General features: G+C 39.9%; 2 protein-coding genes across 2 annotated transcripts; both read left to right on the top strand.

The window, feature by feature from the left end:
- The first annotated feature begins 2,696 nt into the window (after positions 1–2,696).
- LOC306710157 (lysozyme C-like) lies at positions 2,697–6,104 on the top strand. Its single transcript, XM_079178558.1, has 4 exons — positions 2,697–2,847; positions 3,292–3,450; positions 5,597–5,675; positions 5,764–6,104. Exons 1-4 carry the CDS (start codon positions 2,721–2,723, stop codon positions 5,828–5,830), a joined length of 432 nt encoding a protein of 143 aa, XP_079034684.1. The 5' UTR covers positions 2,697–2,720; the 3' UTR covers positions 5,831–6,104.
- Positions 6,105–10,308: 4,204 nt separating this feature from the next.
- On the top strand, positions 10,309–13,324 carry LOC306710158 (lysozyme C-like; the record flags this gene model as incomplete). Its single annotated transcript, XM_079178559.1, has 4 exons — positions 10,309–10,435; positions 10,870–11,028; positions 12,835–12,913; positions 13,002–13,324. 4 exons carry the CDS (start codon positions 10,309–10,311, stop codon positions 13,066–13,068), a joined length of 432 nt encoding a protein of 143 aa, XP_079034685.1. The 3' UTR covers positions 13,069–13,324.
- Positions 13,325–15,915: the final 2,591 nt, after the last annotated feature.

Here is a 15,915-nt window from a genome sequence, read left to right as displayed (position 1 = left end):
ATTCAAAAATGTATTGTTCAGTTTGTAAGCCTCGTACCGAAAGGTTTAATATGAATACGTGCATTGTTACACCCCTAGAAACAAATAATAACCCGTAGCTGTGGCGTCATAATGACGTTATCAGGAGGTGGTTCAACTGTAGTAGGACAGCACTGAAGGCCCAGGTATAAAATGCACGGCCTGCCACTGATGCTGACGTACTTGTAGGCCACCTGGACAGCTCTGACATGTCAAAGAATACGCCCAACATGTCAAACTAAAGATCTGATTGGTTGAAGACTATGAAAATCAATAATATCGTCCCCATTCACTTAAACTGCAACAGCGTCATAGCGGGCCTCAAGCCTGTCTTCTTACCAAGAGAAATAGGGGCAAAATCTGATTGGATAAAAGCTCTACTTAAAACAAGCTGCACTGGAAGCAGAGCAACTGAGGAAGACAGTAGCTGTGCAATGAGAAAATAAGATAATGGGAAAAATAGAATACATGTAGTGTATTTATGAAAAATTATTAAATTATAAAGAAGCTATAACTGTGTGATTCTGTTTAGGCCAACAAAGAAGGCTTTGCTGGCCCTGAAGGCCCTTCACTGGAAAATATAAATAAGTATAAAAATTAATTATTTACATTTATTTAAGATGAGGAACCAAACACCCTGGCCCGCCCCTGCATTAAATCAATTTAAATTGTAAATGTAGGGAGTAAGTGCTGCTCTGATCAAATGTTTTAAGGTTTATTAGTGTGATTATACTTTAAGGAGGTGATAATAAAAAGATAATTCTATTGTAGCACTCCTAATAAGGTGAACAAAACATGAATTAAATCTCTGTCTTTCTGTGCCTTTCCCGTCCTTCCTTGTGCTGCTATTTACATTAATGTGATGGGATTCAATTTAACATTAGGTCATGCTAGTCTTACAGGACAGCTGTGTGTGTGGTGGTGTTGCCTGTTTTTGCTTTGCGATTATTTGTAGTCATAGAATTATGCACCTTACTAACCAAGCTCGTTGGCTAGCGCTAGCTGGTGACTTGTGCTAACGGTACATGGTTCCAGCAGGTCTCCAGCCCCACCCTCTCGTCCATGGTCACTTCTGTCTCCAAAAAACCAAGATGTTGACGGCCAAAATGCCAAAACCACAAACCAATGGGTGATGTTCCGGTGACTATGTTGTCTTCTTATATACAGTCTATGGCAAGTACACTGGCAACATGATACACATTACTCACGATTTCATGTTATGTGCCATGATGACACAAAAAAGGTAGTATTGTGGCAACAAAGGCAGTCAAGACAAAGACTGCTTGCTAGTGAACATGGATGTGAACAAAATACTGAAAGTGAACATTACTTTGTTCTTTTGTTGAAACCTCTTGGACCCGAGCGAGCCCAAAAGGTCTCCGTTCGGTTCCGAGGCTCGGTTCCGAATGTCGTAGAATGGACTTTTCATAAAGAGATAAATAAAAGAAATCATTTTTTTTTTATTCTTTCGAAAAAAGTCTCCTTAACTTAATCATGTAAACCATTTTACACACTGCAAACATCATTATAAACTATTCTACTAACTAACTAAGAAGATCCGCCACAATAGCATGTATTTTACGCCACAGACGGCGAGCCAACAACTCAGAGAATGCTTCGAAAACCGGGGCCATTGTTTCTCCCTTAGCATATTACACAGGTAACAACATTAGCACTTCACACAGATTTCAACGGTAGCGTCCAAATTACTCTCCGTCAAAGCGTTCAGGACTTACAGCCAACAAGCCACAAAAAGCACAACTCTCACACTGCCAAATATTAGAACTGTATCATAACTTGAGTCGATTTTCAGGGCGAAAACGGAGGAATCCCAAATGATTCCGTATGACAAATGTGTTCGTCTGCTAACTGACTACGTCTGGAACTTAAAATGGCGTTCCTCTGTTCATCTGAGCCAAGATGGAGGTCAAAATGCCGGCGGCGAATCATACAGGGGGCTTGGGGGCTGACCGCGGCACGGTTTTGGAGTTTTATTGGCTGAAAAATCTGTCAATCACTTCATGAAACACACGAGTGTGTTCCAAATAAGCACCCGGATCTAACGAGATGTCACATGACAAGATCTGCCCGGCAGAGCCTGAGCAAGGGCTCCAGACAAACAGACAGAGACGAGGAAAATGCATGGAGGAGAGATATGAGAGGTCAAAATGGGTCAAAATGGGTCAAGGTGATGCCAAAATGATGCCAAACAGCTCTGTTAGGATAGATTGTACAATATGAGTGATAAACAAAGTGAAATATAGTGAAATATATAGTTATAGAGTAAATAAAAGTACAATGGAACAGCTGCAAATTCTGGTTCGAAAATGAGAATTTGGCATGTTTTATTTTAGATAAACACCTATAACTTAATGAACTTAATTTTCATTGACAGATGAATTTGTGTCAGATCTCCAACTTATCCTTGTCTTTCACATCAGTCTTTCTTATCACACTGATGACACAATAACCCTGAAAACAAACAGCTGATCAAAGTCGAAACACAAAAACCCAGATTCAAACTGCGTGGAAAGTGGAATCTCCACCTCTTTCAAAAGCTCTGTTGGAATTGGACGAAGATCAAAGAAAAAAAGAGTTAGTGTACAATAAAACGGCCACAGTGGTTTCAGCTGAGCTTCTTGACTATAAAAAGGACGTTTAGCAGCAGCTGTGGAAATATTCAGTCCAGCAGAGAGTCAAATATGAGGGGTCTAGTGTTTCTGCTCTTAGTGGCTGTTGCCAGTGCTAAGGTCTACCAGCGCTGTGAATTGGCCCGATTGCTGAAGGCTCGTGGGATGGACGGCTACCGAGGCAACAGCCTGGCTAACTGTGAGTATTAGACAGACAGTCTACAGATACTGTGTCTGGAACAGAAGAATATTACTCATTTTCTCATTACTCATGTACATTTTTATTATTATTGTGCAAGATAACATCAGTTAGGTCCATACCAGCCTACTCACTACAATTCACGTGTACTTTTTGCATATGCGTGTACTTTTCGTGCCAAAGAATGTATTGTAACATTAGAAATTCCAAAATATGTTTTCCACCGCAAGAGCTAGTCATTGGTTTCCATTCATTTTGATACAGTATGAAAATCAATCTCAAAATCTTTATTAGTGGGCAAGTTGTCAAGGAGTTGGCTGGATCTTCCCAAATGGGTTTTGATGCCCTGCTTTGACCTTTCTGACAAGGGTCATCTGTGGGTTTTCATGCCCGATATTGAGTTTTCAAGGGGTTTCAATGTGCACTGTTCTGTTTCCTCTTCAGGGGTTTGTCTGAGCAAGTGGGAGTCGGATTACAACACCAGGGCCACCAACCACAACACTGACGGATCAACTGATTACGGCATCTTCCAGATCAACAGCCGCTGGTGGTGTAATAACGGCCAGACCCCCACATCAAATGCCTGTAACATCAGGTGCAGCGGTCAGTGATAAACCACCACACCCAAAACTTTAACATCGGGGGGACATTTTCCTTCTATTTTTTTACCTGCCATGTTGTCATGCAAGTTTTTGTCACCGATGTGTCTGATCTGCCACCAAGCTTTAAAGTTGCAATAATCAGTATTATGTTTCTACTATTATCAGTAAATCTAAATGTTTTGTATTATGTAAGTGTCTCCCATGGATAATTCTTACCAACTCTGCAGCTCTAATGGCCTTTATGTGGTATAATGACCTTGTACAGCACTTTGGTAATAATGTCTGTAAAAAGCACTATATAAATAAATTGAACTTACTAACACTTTTAAAAGGACAGTGTCAAAGATTTGGTGGCACCCAGCGATGTGGGTGCAGATTGCAACCAACTGAACCCCTCCGCTCACTATTCCATTTCCAAGTATGCAGAAACACGAGCCGCCGAGGGCCTTGGTAACACTACTCGTTTCATTTAGAGAGCATCCTTACCACAATAAGACTACTTTAGATGAATGCTTTAGATCAAACAGCCAGCTCTTTCCCTCAGGAGCTGGTGGAGACCAAATCTGAGCTAAAAAGAGTGAATATTGGACTCTTCTTCATAACATGGACACGAACAACTCCAATGGGATGATACTTAGCACTGCTGTTTGTCAGATGTTTTTCAGCTTGTTGTGGAGTTCCCTTTTCCCCAAAGTACAAAAAGAACAATTTACTTCAACATCCTCCTATTTCAACTTTTGTTATCAAAATGTCCTTGGGTAGGGTGGATTGTCCTTGAACAAGATATGAACCTTAATTTCTCTCGATAGGCCATTAGTGGTAAGTTAGTGTTTTCAAAGAAATTCCACTGGGAATGGGAGGGCTCGTTTCAAGTTTGATTCTTTTTGCTAAAATATTCCTAAACATTGTTCTCTTGATGACCAGCCACCACACTCCAAATTAGAGAAGATCTGAGTTGATGAAAATGTTAATTATATAAATTTGCAATCACAATTTTCACAATTTTCCAAAATCACAATAGGACCGAAAGCCCATTTGTCCGACAGCCCGCTATCCCGAAAAATAAACAGCCATTCATCCGAAGGCCCATTGCTCAGAATATACACTCTCCCTGCAATGAATAGAAGCTCGTGGGTCATTATTATGCAGAAAGATGTCATCAGAACTTACCGATCGCAATATTTTTCACACATAGGAGAAGTTCGTCTAGTCAATGGCCATTTATTTAATCGGGCAAATGGGCTTTTTGTCCAATGACATTTTTCCAGATTATTGGGGTTTCGGAACCCCAAATTGTTATTATGTGTAAGGATTACAGATACTTGAACCCAAAAGCACAACTCGGAGACAAGAAATACAAGTTAGCTTTTTACTTGTTTTCAGGCAGGGTCAAAACCAGGAGGTCAGTCCGAACAGGCAAACAAATCCGATAAGGGGCAGGCAAAAATCCAAGGTCAAAAACAGGCAGACAGGGTCGGAACAGGCAGAACAAGAACAATAGAAAGGTACGCTGGAGAACTTGGCACTAACACACAAGACAATCTGGCAGGGAACAAGTGCAAGTGAGGGGACCTAAATAGAGAGGGCTAATGAGGGAATGGGCTGCAGGTGAGATGGGTGTGGAGGACCAGGTGAGGGGAATCAGCGGTGAATGGTGGGATCTGAAATGACAGGAGAGTTAATAAAACAAGCATACAGGATGAAAACAAACTAATATGAAGGGGGATTCGTGACATTATGTCGTGATAAACAAGCATCAGCGAGAGCCGATCTTGCCTTCTACTGCACGGAGGCACAGTCCTTTTGATGGATATTGTTGGGTCCTTATGCAGCGCAAAAGAAAGATCTCAAAGAAGTTTAGCACAGATCTCTTTGTAATAAAGTAGCATAATATGCATTATCTATCAAAAAGTATCAAGACTTGAGGAAAGAGGACTTAAGCAGATGGGTGAATGAGAGACAAATTGTAAAGTGCTTTGGATAAAAGCACGATATAAATGCAGTCCATTTACCAGTTCAATTATTATTACTGTCCTTTCGAGACGCTGGTTTCTTCACTCATTACGTAGCACATGCTGTACTTGCAGTAACGTTAATGTCCACTTTTTGAATTACCATTCAAATCCTGATTTTTCTTTTCATCACAGAGCTTCTGACTGATGATGTCAGTGTGGCGATCAATTGTGCCAAGCGCGTCGTTCAGGATCCCAATGGCATCGGAGCCTGGTAAGATCTGATCATGTGACTGTGATGTGTTGACAATGCAAACTTTCACATGTGGAGAGATGAGTTATGTCCCTCTGTCTGGTTTCAGGGTGGCCTGGCGCCTTCACTGCAAGAACCGTGACCTGAGCTCCTATGTGTCAGGATGTGGACTTTAATCAACACGTGGAACCGAGAAGCTGTCATCGACATAATCAAAGTCTCCCATCTTTGGAGTGAAATGCAGAGATAATGAAGCTACAGATTATTCTTTTCAAATAAAGACAATTCAAATCTTTACTGTCTAAACACTTGATGTATTTAGTCTATAATTTACATAATGTCAAAAATCTAATCAGTGAAGAGAAATGTGGTGATTTCTGCTTGTATCCGTTGTTGGACTCATTTCTAAACCAGATTAAAATGTTAATTCTCTCTTATGACAGTTGTTAATTAAACATGAATGTTAAAACAATGAAGTCTTTTTCATGTTTTCATCTTTGTGAGGCATGAGGACTGAGGTGTAAATTAATCTACTTCTTTATGCATGTTTGTTTTTTTAAAGAAAACAAGCTCATTCAAGAGGCCTCATGCATGAACTACTCGTACAAACAGATTTGTTCTTATATGGAATGTGCATCATGATTTAGAGAACTTTGCACATTCACATGTCTTCTCTAAAGTACAAATGATGAAATGATTGTGTGTTCCAGACCTGTCACAGGAGTCTTGTACAGATAGTCTGCCTCTCTGTGGAAGAAACCCCTTGGACATCCCACAGAAGTCTGGGCTAAGCCCGGATGCCTCTGTTCTTGGCTTTGTGTTTGGCGTGAAAACAGCATTTGTTTGAAATAGTCTTCAGAGGAAGAGCGGGTTGTCCTCCAATCGGAAGGTAGGCAGTTTGATCCCCAGCTCCCCCATATGGCTTCTCTAAGTGTCCTATGGCGAGATACTGAACCCCAAATTGCTCCTGAAGGCTGTGCGGTCAGTGCGTGAGTGAATGTGAGTGCGCATTAGTTTAGTTCCTTTTGAGTAATTAATTACAATTCAGTCTCTGGGGAACTTGGATGTCTGTATAAAATAATTCATGGCAATCCATCCAATAGTTGAGAATCAGAATCAGAATCAGAACCGTTTATTGCCATGGTATATTGAACATACAAGGAATTTGACATGACGGGAAGGTGCTTAACATTTAACAATCAACAACAACAACAACAACAATCAGTGCAAGTAGAAACAAAATAATATTAATATTGGGATATAAAATAAAGTAAGATATAAAATAAAGTGAAACATAGAATAAGGATGAAATATAAAATAAAGTGAAATATGAAATAAAGTGCACAAACGAACCGATAACAGGACTATAAACAACGAACAGATAACAGGACTATAAACAAGTAAGATGTGTAGTGTAAAATTGTCGAGTGAAATACGGATCGAAGGGATGCAGGGGAGTGACCGGTAGGAATTTTTCCTGGGGATGACAGTCAGTAGGGGTCCCGGGCTCTGTTAATGAGCCCGACTGCGGAAGGGAAGAAGCTGTTCATGTGTCGGGAGGTCTTGGTCCTGATGGACCTCAGCCTCCTGCCAGATGGGAGTGGCACAAACAGTTTTTGTCCAGGGTGAGAGGGGTCGGCTACAATCTTTCTTGCTCGCTTCAGGGTCCTTGAAGCGAACAAGTCCTGGAGAGACGACAGATTGCAGCCAATCACCTTCTCAGCAGAGTGGATGATGCGCTGCAGCCTGCCCTTGTCCTTGGCTATTTCTGTCGGGACAAATATGGTGGACGAACAGAGAGACAATGCCATCCCTAGAGCCACACTGCTAGCGTGACTAAAAATAGGTGAAACAAACTCCTCCACCAGATAAAACATTAAAATGCTGCTATACAGATTAAAGAAATAAAAAAATACCCTTTTATTCCCCTTGACAGGACAGAGCCAAATGCTTTGATTACAACTCTGTTGTAATCTAGCCCTATTTTTAGGCCTCTGCTCGAAAATTGCATGCCCATACCAAAAAGACTGTAATTCTGTAACTACAAGGTCTATTTTAATAATTTTGATGTGATAATAATGGTAACACTTGTGAGATTTGTTCAGATGTGTAAATATCAGTGTATATGTTACTGGTTAAGAGTAAATGAGGATGGAACACAGCTCAAATTGAAAAGTTTCAGGTTCACCTGAAATAAAAGTACTTTTATTGTTATTTCGTTCTTGAAATGAGGCCCTGGCTAGCATCCCAAATCATAGCACAACATGTCAGTAGTCTTTAAATGTGGCTTTGATAAAGTGAAGCAGGACAAAGTTAGAGAGGTTTTGGTACAGAGAGGTCAGGGGGGGTCAAGCTAAATTGTCATTTTGGAACCAGCTGTTCATTTTGGAACAAGCTGTTCCAAAGATTCTCCAACTTCCGTTTCACTGGGACATTAAGTCCGACATTAGTGGGGACCAAGCTACCGGTCTGAAAATATAAATAAGTATAAAAATTAATTATTTACATTTATTTAAGATGAAGAACCAAACACCCTGGCCCGCCCCTGCATTAAATCAATTTAAATTGTAAATGTAGGGAGTAAGTGCTGCTCTGATCAAATGTTTTAAGGTTTATTAGTGTGATTATACTTTAAGGAGGTGATAATAAAAAGATAATTCTATTGTAGCACTCCTAATAAGGTGAACAAAACATGAATTAAATCTCTGTCTTTCTGTGCCTTTCCCGTCCTTCCTTGTGCTGCTATTTACATTAATGTGATGGGATTCAATTTAACATTAGGTCATGCTAGTCTTACAGGACAGCTGTGTGTGTGGTGGTGTTGCCTGTTTTTGCTTTGCGAATATTTGTAGTCATAGAATTATGCACCTTACTAACCAAGCTCGTTGGCTAGCGCTAGCTGGTGACTTGTGCTAACTGTACATGGTTCCAGCAGGTCTCCAGCCCCACCCTCTCGTCCATGGTCACTTCTGGCTCCAAAAAACCAAGATGTTGACGGCCAAAATGCCAAAACCACAAACCAATGGGTGATGTTCCGGTGACTATGTTGACTTCTTATATACAGTCTATGGCAGGGGTGGGCAATTAATTTTTACCGGGGGCCGCATGAGCAACCTGAGCACTGCTGGAGGGCCACATCGACAATATTTCAATTAAATTTTGCTCAATATTATTTTTGATATACCGTAAGATAAATAATAATAATTTAATTTAACCTAACTTGACTTTATACAAAAGCAGATTGCTTTTGATGGTTTTATTTAAACTCTTAATCTTTAAATATTTATATTAGGCTATGTGAAATTGAAATAAGAAAACAAAAACAATCATTGAATCACTGCAATTTATTTTTATTTTTTTATTAATTTATTAATATTAATATTAATTTATTTTTAATATTATTTTATCTCTGGGGGTGTGAAGTTTGGTAAAAAGTCCTTGTTGGGTTTGCAGTTTTACCATCAACGCATCAGCCTCCCTTGCGTGCTCTTCATCAGACAGATTCCGGTATTTATCCTCGTGCTTCGTCGTGTAGTGGCGATTCAAATTATAATCTTTAAACACAGCAACCTGTGTACCACAAACTAAGCACACGGCTTTACCTTTAATTTCTGTAAAGAAATACTTGGCAGTCCATGTCTTGTTAAAAACACGGCATTCGTCATCAACTTTTCTTTTTTTAGCGTGAGCGGACATCTCGGGGGTAACCGGGCATCACTTGTCGCTGTGCACCTTCACTCACAGGTTACGCACGGACATACGTCCATAAATAACACGTTTCAAAATAAAAGCAGCACAGTTGTATTGCACGCACGACATAGATGTTTTTTAAAATTTATTTTGTAATTTGTGATTGCCGCTGTTCACCTTCACTCACAATCACGCACGCGCATACGTCCACACGGAAGTAATACAAATAACGCTTTTCAAAACAAAAGCAGCACCGTTGTATTGCACACTCGACATAGATATTTTTTTAATTTATTTTGTAATTTATGATTGGCCTCACGCGGGCCGGACAGGGACGCACAAAGGGCCGGATGTGGCCCGCGGGCCGTAAGATGCCCAGGTCTGGTCTATGGCAAGTACACTGGCAACATGATACACATTACTCACGATTTCATGTTATGTGCCATGGTGACACAAAAAAGGTAGTATTGTGGCAACAAAGGCAGTCAAGACAAAGACTGCTTGCTAGTGAACATGGATGTGAACAAACTTAAAACTTTTAATGAGAAATACTGAAAGTGAACATTACTTTGTTCTTTTGTTAACTTAGGTTGGACACTTATTAGACCGAGAATAATTTGTCATGGTTTCCATAAGTGTTTCATTTTCATTGACAGATGAATTTGTGCCAGATCTCCAACTTATCCTTGTCTTTCACATCAGTCTTTCTTATCACACTGATAACACAGTACGCCTGAAAACAAACAGCTGATTAAAAACTGAAACACAAAAACCCAGATTCAAACTGCGTGGAAAGTGGAATCTCCACCTCTTTCAAAAGCTCTGTTGGAATTGGACGAAGATCAAAGAAAAAAAGAGTTAGTGTACAATAAAACGGCCACAGTGGTTTCAGCTGAGCTTCTTGACTATAAAAAGGACGTTTAGCAGCAGCTGTGGAAATATTCAGTCCAGCAGAGAGTCAAATATGAGGGGTCTAGTGTTTCTGCTCTTAGTGGCTGTTGCCAGTGCTAAGGTCTACGACCGCTGTGAATGGGCCCGAGTGCTGAAGGCTCATGGGATGGACGGCTACCATGGCCACAGCCTGGCTAACTGTGAGTATTAGACAGACAGTCTACAGATACTGTGTCTGGAACAGAAGAATATTACTCATTTTCTGTACATTTTTATTTTTATTGTGCAAGATAACATCAGTTAGGTCCATACCAGCCTACTCACTACAATTCACGTGTACTTTTTGCATATGCGTGTACTTTTCGTGCCAAAGAATGTATTGTAACATTAGAAATTCCAAAATATGTTTTCCACCGCAAGAGCTAGTCATTGGTTTCCATTCATTTTGATACAGTATGAAAATCAATCTCAAAATCTTTATTAGTGGGCAAGTTGTCAAGGAGTTGGCTGGATCTTCCCAAATGGGTTTTGATGCCCTGCTTTGACCTTTCTGACAAGGGTCATCTGTGGGTTTTCATGCCCGATATTGAGTTTTCAAGGGGTTTCCATGTGCACTGTTCTGTTTCCTCTTCAGGGGTTTGTCTGAGCAAGTGGGAGTCGGATTACAACACCAGGGCCACCAACCACAACACTGACGGATCAATTGATTACGGCATCTTCCAGATCAACAGCCGCTATTGGTGTAATAACGGCCAGACCCCCACATCAAATGCCTGTAACATCAGGTGCAGCGGTCAGTGATAAACCACCACACCCAAAACTTTAACATCGGGGGGACATTTTCCTTCTATTTTTTTACCTGCCATGTTGTCATGCAAGTTTTTGTCACCGATGTGTCTGATCTGCCACCAAGCTTTAAAGTTGCAATAATCAGTATTATGTTTCTACTATTATCAGTAAATCTAAATGTTTTGTATTATGTAAGTGTCTCCCATGGATAATTCTTACCAACTCTGCAGCTCTAATGGCCTTTATGTGGTATAATGACCTTGTACAGCACTTTGGTAATAATGTCTGTAAAAAGCACTATATAAATAAATTGAACTTACTAACACTTTTAAAAGGACAGTGTCAAAGATTTGGTGGCACCCAGCGATGTGGGTGCAGATTGCAACCAACTGAACCCCTCCGCTCACTATTCCATTTCCAAGTATGCAGAAACACGAGCCGCCGAGGGCCTTGGTAACACTACTCGTTTCATTTAGAGAGCATCCTTACCACAATAAGACTACTTTAGATGAATGCTTTAGATCAAACAGCCAGCTCTTTCCCTCAGGAGCTGGTGGAGACCAAATCTGAGCTAAAAAGAGTGAATATTGGACTCTTCTTCATAACATGGACACGAACAACTCCAATGGGATGATACTTAGCACTGCTGTTTGTCAGATGTTTTTCAGCTTGTTGTGGAGTTCCTTGTTTTGAGGCAGTAACACCAAGGTTGTAGAATGCTCTGCCTGCACCTTTGCATTTTGCTGTTTCTGAGAACTCATTCAAAAATCTGCTCAAGACATACCTGTTTAGACTGGCGTTGGGGTAAAAACTCAAGTCCTAGGCCTGCTTCTAAGCCATGTTTTATTTTGTACTTTCTGTTTTTTGTGCATTCTTAAGTTAAATGTAAATGATTGGCCCTTATATGGTCACATTGTGTTTTTTATGTTTGTAATTCTGCTCCTCTTAAGCACTTTGTGACTAATGTCTATGAAAAGTGCTTTATAAATAAATCTTACTTACTTACTTACTTTTTCCCCAAAGGACAAAAAGAACAATTGGCTTCAACATCCTCCGATTTAAACTTTGTTATCAAAATGTGCTTGGGTAGGGTGGATTGTGTCCTTGAACAAGATATGAACCTTAATTTCTCCCGATAGGCCACTCGTGATATGTTAGTGTTTTCAAAGAAATTCCACTGGGAATGGGAGGGCTCGTTTCAAGTTTGATTCTTTTTGCTAAAATATTCCTGAACATTGTTCTATTAACGACCAGCCACCACAGTCTAAATTAGAGAAGATCTGAGTTGATAGAAATGTAAATTAGATTAATTTGCTTTTAGTTATTTGTGCCATTGTTTCGACATCCCAATTTTCCAAAATCACAATAGGACCGAAAGCCCATTTGTCCGACAGCCCGCTATCCCGAAAAATTTCATCCGAAGGCCCATTGCTCAGAATATACACACTCTCCCTGCAATGAACAGAAGCTTGTGGGTCATTATTATGCAGAATGATGTCATCAGAACTTACCTATTGCAACATTTTTCACACATAGGCGAAGTTCGTCTAGTCAATGGCCATTTATTTAATCAGGCAAATGGGCTTTTTGTCCAATGACATTTTTCAGATTATTAGGATTTGGGAACAATGGATCATCCAAACAATGTCCCCCAAATTGTTAGTATGTCGCGATAAACAAACATCAGCGAGAGCCGATTTTGCCCTGGGTTTCTCTTCTACTGCACGGATGCACAGTCCTTTTGATGGATGTTGTTGGGTCCTTATAAGGAAGATCTCATTAAAAATCCAGATTTTTCTTTTCATCACAGAGCTTCTGACTGATGATGTCAGTGTGGCGATCAATTGTGCCAAGCGCGTCGTTCAGGATCCCAATGGCATCGGAGCCTGGTAAGATCTGATCATGTGACTGTGATGTGTTCACAATGCAAACTTTCACATGTGGAGAGATGAGTTATGTCCCTCTGTCTGGTTTCAGGGTGGCCTGGCGCCTTCACTGCAAGAACCGTGACCTGAGCTCCTATGTGTCAGGATGTGGACTTTAATCAACACGTGGAACCGAGAAGCTGTCATCGACATAATCAAAGTCTCCCATCTTTGGAGTGAAATGCAGAGATAATGAAGCTACAGATTATTCTTTTCAAATAAAGACAATTCAAATCTTTACTGTCTAAACACTTGATGTATTTAGTCTATAATTTACATAATGTCAAAAATCTAATCAGTGAAGAGAAATGTGGTGATTTCTGCTTGTATCCGTTGTTGGACTCATTTCTAAACCAGATTAAAATGTTAATTCTCTCTTATGACAGTTGTTAATTAAACATGAATGTTAAAACAATGAAGTCTTTTTCATGTTTTCATCTTTGTGAGGCATGAGGACTGAGGTGTAAATTAATCTACTTCTTTATGCACGTTTGTTTTTTTAAAGAAAACAAGCTCATTCAAGAGGCCTCATGCATGAACTACTCGTACAAACAGATTTGTTCTTATATGGAATGTGCATCATGATTTAGAAAACTTTGCACATTCACATGTCTTCTCTAAAGTACAAATGATGAAATGATTGTGTGTTCCAGACCTGTCACAGGAGTCTTGTACAGATAGTCTGCCTCTCTGTGGAAGAAACCCCTTGGACATCCCACAGAAGTCTGGGCTAAGCCCGGATGCCTCTGTTCTTTGAGTGTCTTTTAGTAGAACCAAACACTGACCTTGTTATTTCTAAAACCCTGCTCACAGCCAAGCTTATTTTAATCATGTTTTACTATCTAGAAAGACCAAGACCTCCATGCAGGAGTTGAACTCTTGGAAAGCCTTTGAGGACTCGGACAGATGACTTAAAGGGCCAGATCACCCAAAAACATACTTTACATCAGGCGGCAACCTCCGGTTCTGAAGAGTGAAGCCAATGTGGAAGTTTCTTAAACTTGAAAGAAAATGACTCTACTTCTCTCTTGATCTATTACCTCAGTAAACATTGTAAACATGAGTTTATGGTCTCAATCTCTAGTTTCAAGTCTTCTTCAATACAGCATGATGTTCATTTAGTAAATGATGGTCCATTTAGAGTCAAACAGACCATAAAGCAGGGGATGCTTTAGGGCGGGGCTACCTGTGATTGACAGGTTGCTACGACGACGTTGTATGGTCTGGGAGTTGTCCATGTTTTCTTCTTAGAACTTAAACCAGTGTGTTTTCAGTTCATGAAAGTTATTTGTATCATTTTGATCGCAATAACATTTCCTTTTACAATCAACACTTGAAATGATGAAGGCACTTGCAAATGAGGTAGTACAAAATGTAATCCATACGTTGGTGTTTGGTATTTTGGAAGACATCCTATAATATATTATAGTGTGATACTAAAGGCTACAAACAATAGTGATAGGCCACAAATAACACAGTTAAAGATTAACACTATGGGTAAATATACAAACACACCACAGTACACCGATATTGTTAGTTAGAATATTATTGAAGTATTACAGGCCTACTATAGAAGACACATAGCCCAAGTATAATAATAATAAAATCACAAAACCTGCTTAAAAAAAAAAATAAAATAAATAGGAATAAGCAGCTAAGCTAAAGATGCTCCGCCATCCAAAACCACCCTAAAACCAAGTTTTAGCAGCTTTTCGAAGAAGTACGAATTGATCAAAATGTCCTCAAGGTCTTGGGTGTATTTGGAAAAATCCAGTTCCTTGATGTGATTCCCGCAGCCAGCTTCCAAAATCTGATGAAAACCCTAAAAAGCCCATGGTTGTGGAATGACACGTTCGTGGCTGCAATGATTGAGCATAAATTTATATCATGACCAACCAAGACATTATTATTAGCGGCAGCTTCATGTCTCCTCTTTAACCTCAGCAAGTGTTTTCTGATGCAGCGCACGATCGGAGCTGCTGTTACAGGATGGAAACAGGAATCCCTGGATGAGAGAGAGAGAGAGAGAGAGAGAGAGAGACAGAGAGAAAGAGAGAGAGAGAGAGAGAGAGAGAGAGAGAGAGAGAGAGAGAGAGAGAGAGGAGCATCTGGCAATGAAGCAGGAATTTAAATGTGTAGTTGCAGTGATCAGAAACTGGCATCATAGAGCCATTAGCAGATGCAAATGAGGGCAGAGCTGGCAGGCTGGTTTGTCTTTAACACATAAGCACCACACACAGCTCATAGTTATACAGACAAAGTCCAACATCTGGACTGGGAACAGTTTATGCCAGGAATCTGACAGAAGCAACAACACACTGATGATTTAGATATTTTTACAGTCTAGCCAGTAATGGAGCTAAAAATGTAAAAATTAGTCCTCAGGGTGGAGCTAGAAGAAAGGTCATGGGGTCATTCAAATCGAAAGGGTTCGCCCTCTGGGGAACATGAATGTGATCAGGAAATGTAAGTACACTCAAACATTTCAGCTATATGTGACTGTTGAACAAGACATTTCAAAGCACTGATCTGCTGCTATTAACAACCAAGCAAACTTTAATTACACAGCGCAGAAGTAATAAAGTGCTGTGTTGGACAACACATTCTCATTCCCAACTCATCAAATACTGATGCTTGGTCAGTGGCCCCAGGCTTCAAACCATGATGTATAGGTTTCCCTCTAGAGTCAGTTTTGGACGTGTCAGGGACAAAGTGTCAGTTTACACTCGTTACATAGTGTCTTTTCAAAATAAACTTCCATGTTCACAGGAAATGTAGATTTACTCCGATTTTAGGTTTACTCACATAACAAAACTAATTGGTTAGGTTTAAGAAAAAAATCATTGTTTGGGTTAAAATAAGTTTGTTATGTAACTGCCATTAGTTAAATACTGTACATAAGTTACATAACAAAAGTAAGGTCAAATAAGGTAAGATAACGTTGACTTGGTTTCAAGGTACACAAA

The sequence above is a fragment of the Pholis gunnellus genome, assembly GCF_910591455.1.
Source record: "Pholis gunnellus genome assembly, chromosome: 18".
NCBI lineage: Eukaryota > Metazoa > Chordata > Actinopteri > Perciformes > Pholidae > Pholis > Pholis gunnellus.
The sequence above is the reverse complement of the archived record's forward strand: the minus strand, read 5'-3'. Positions and strand labels throughout refer to the sequence as shown.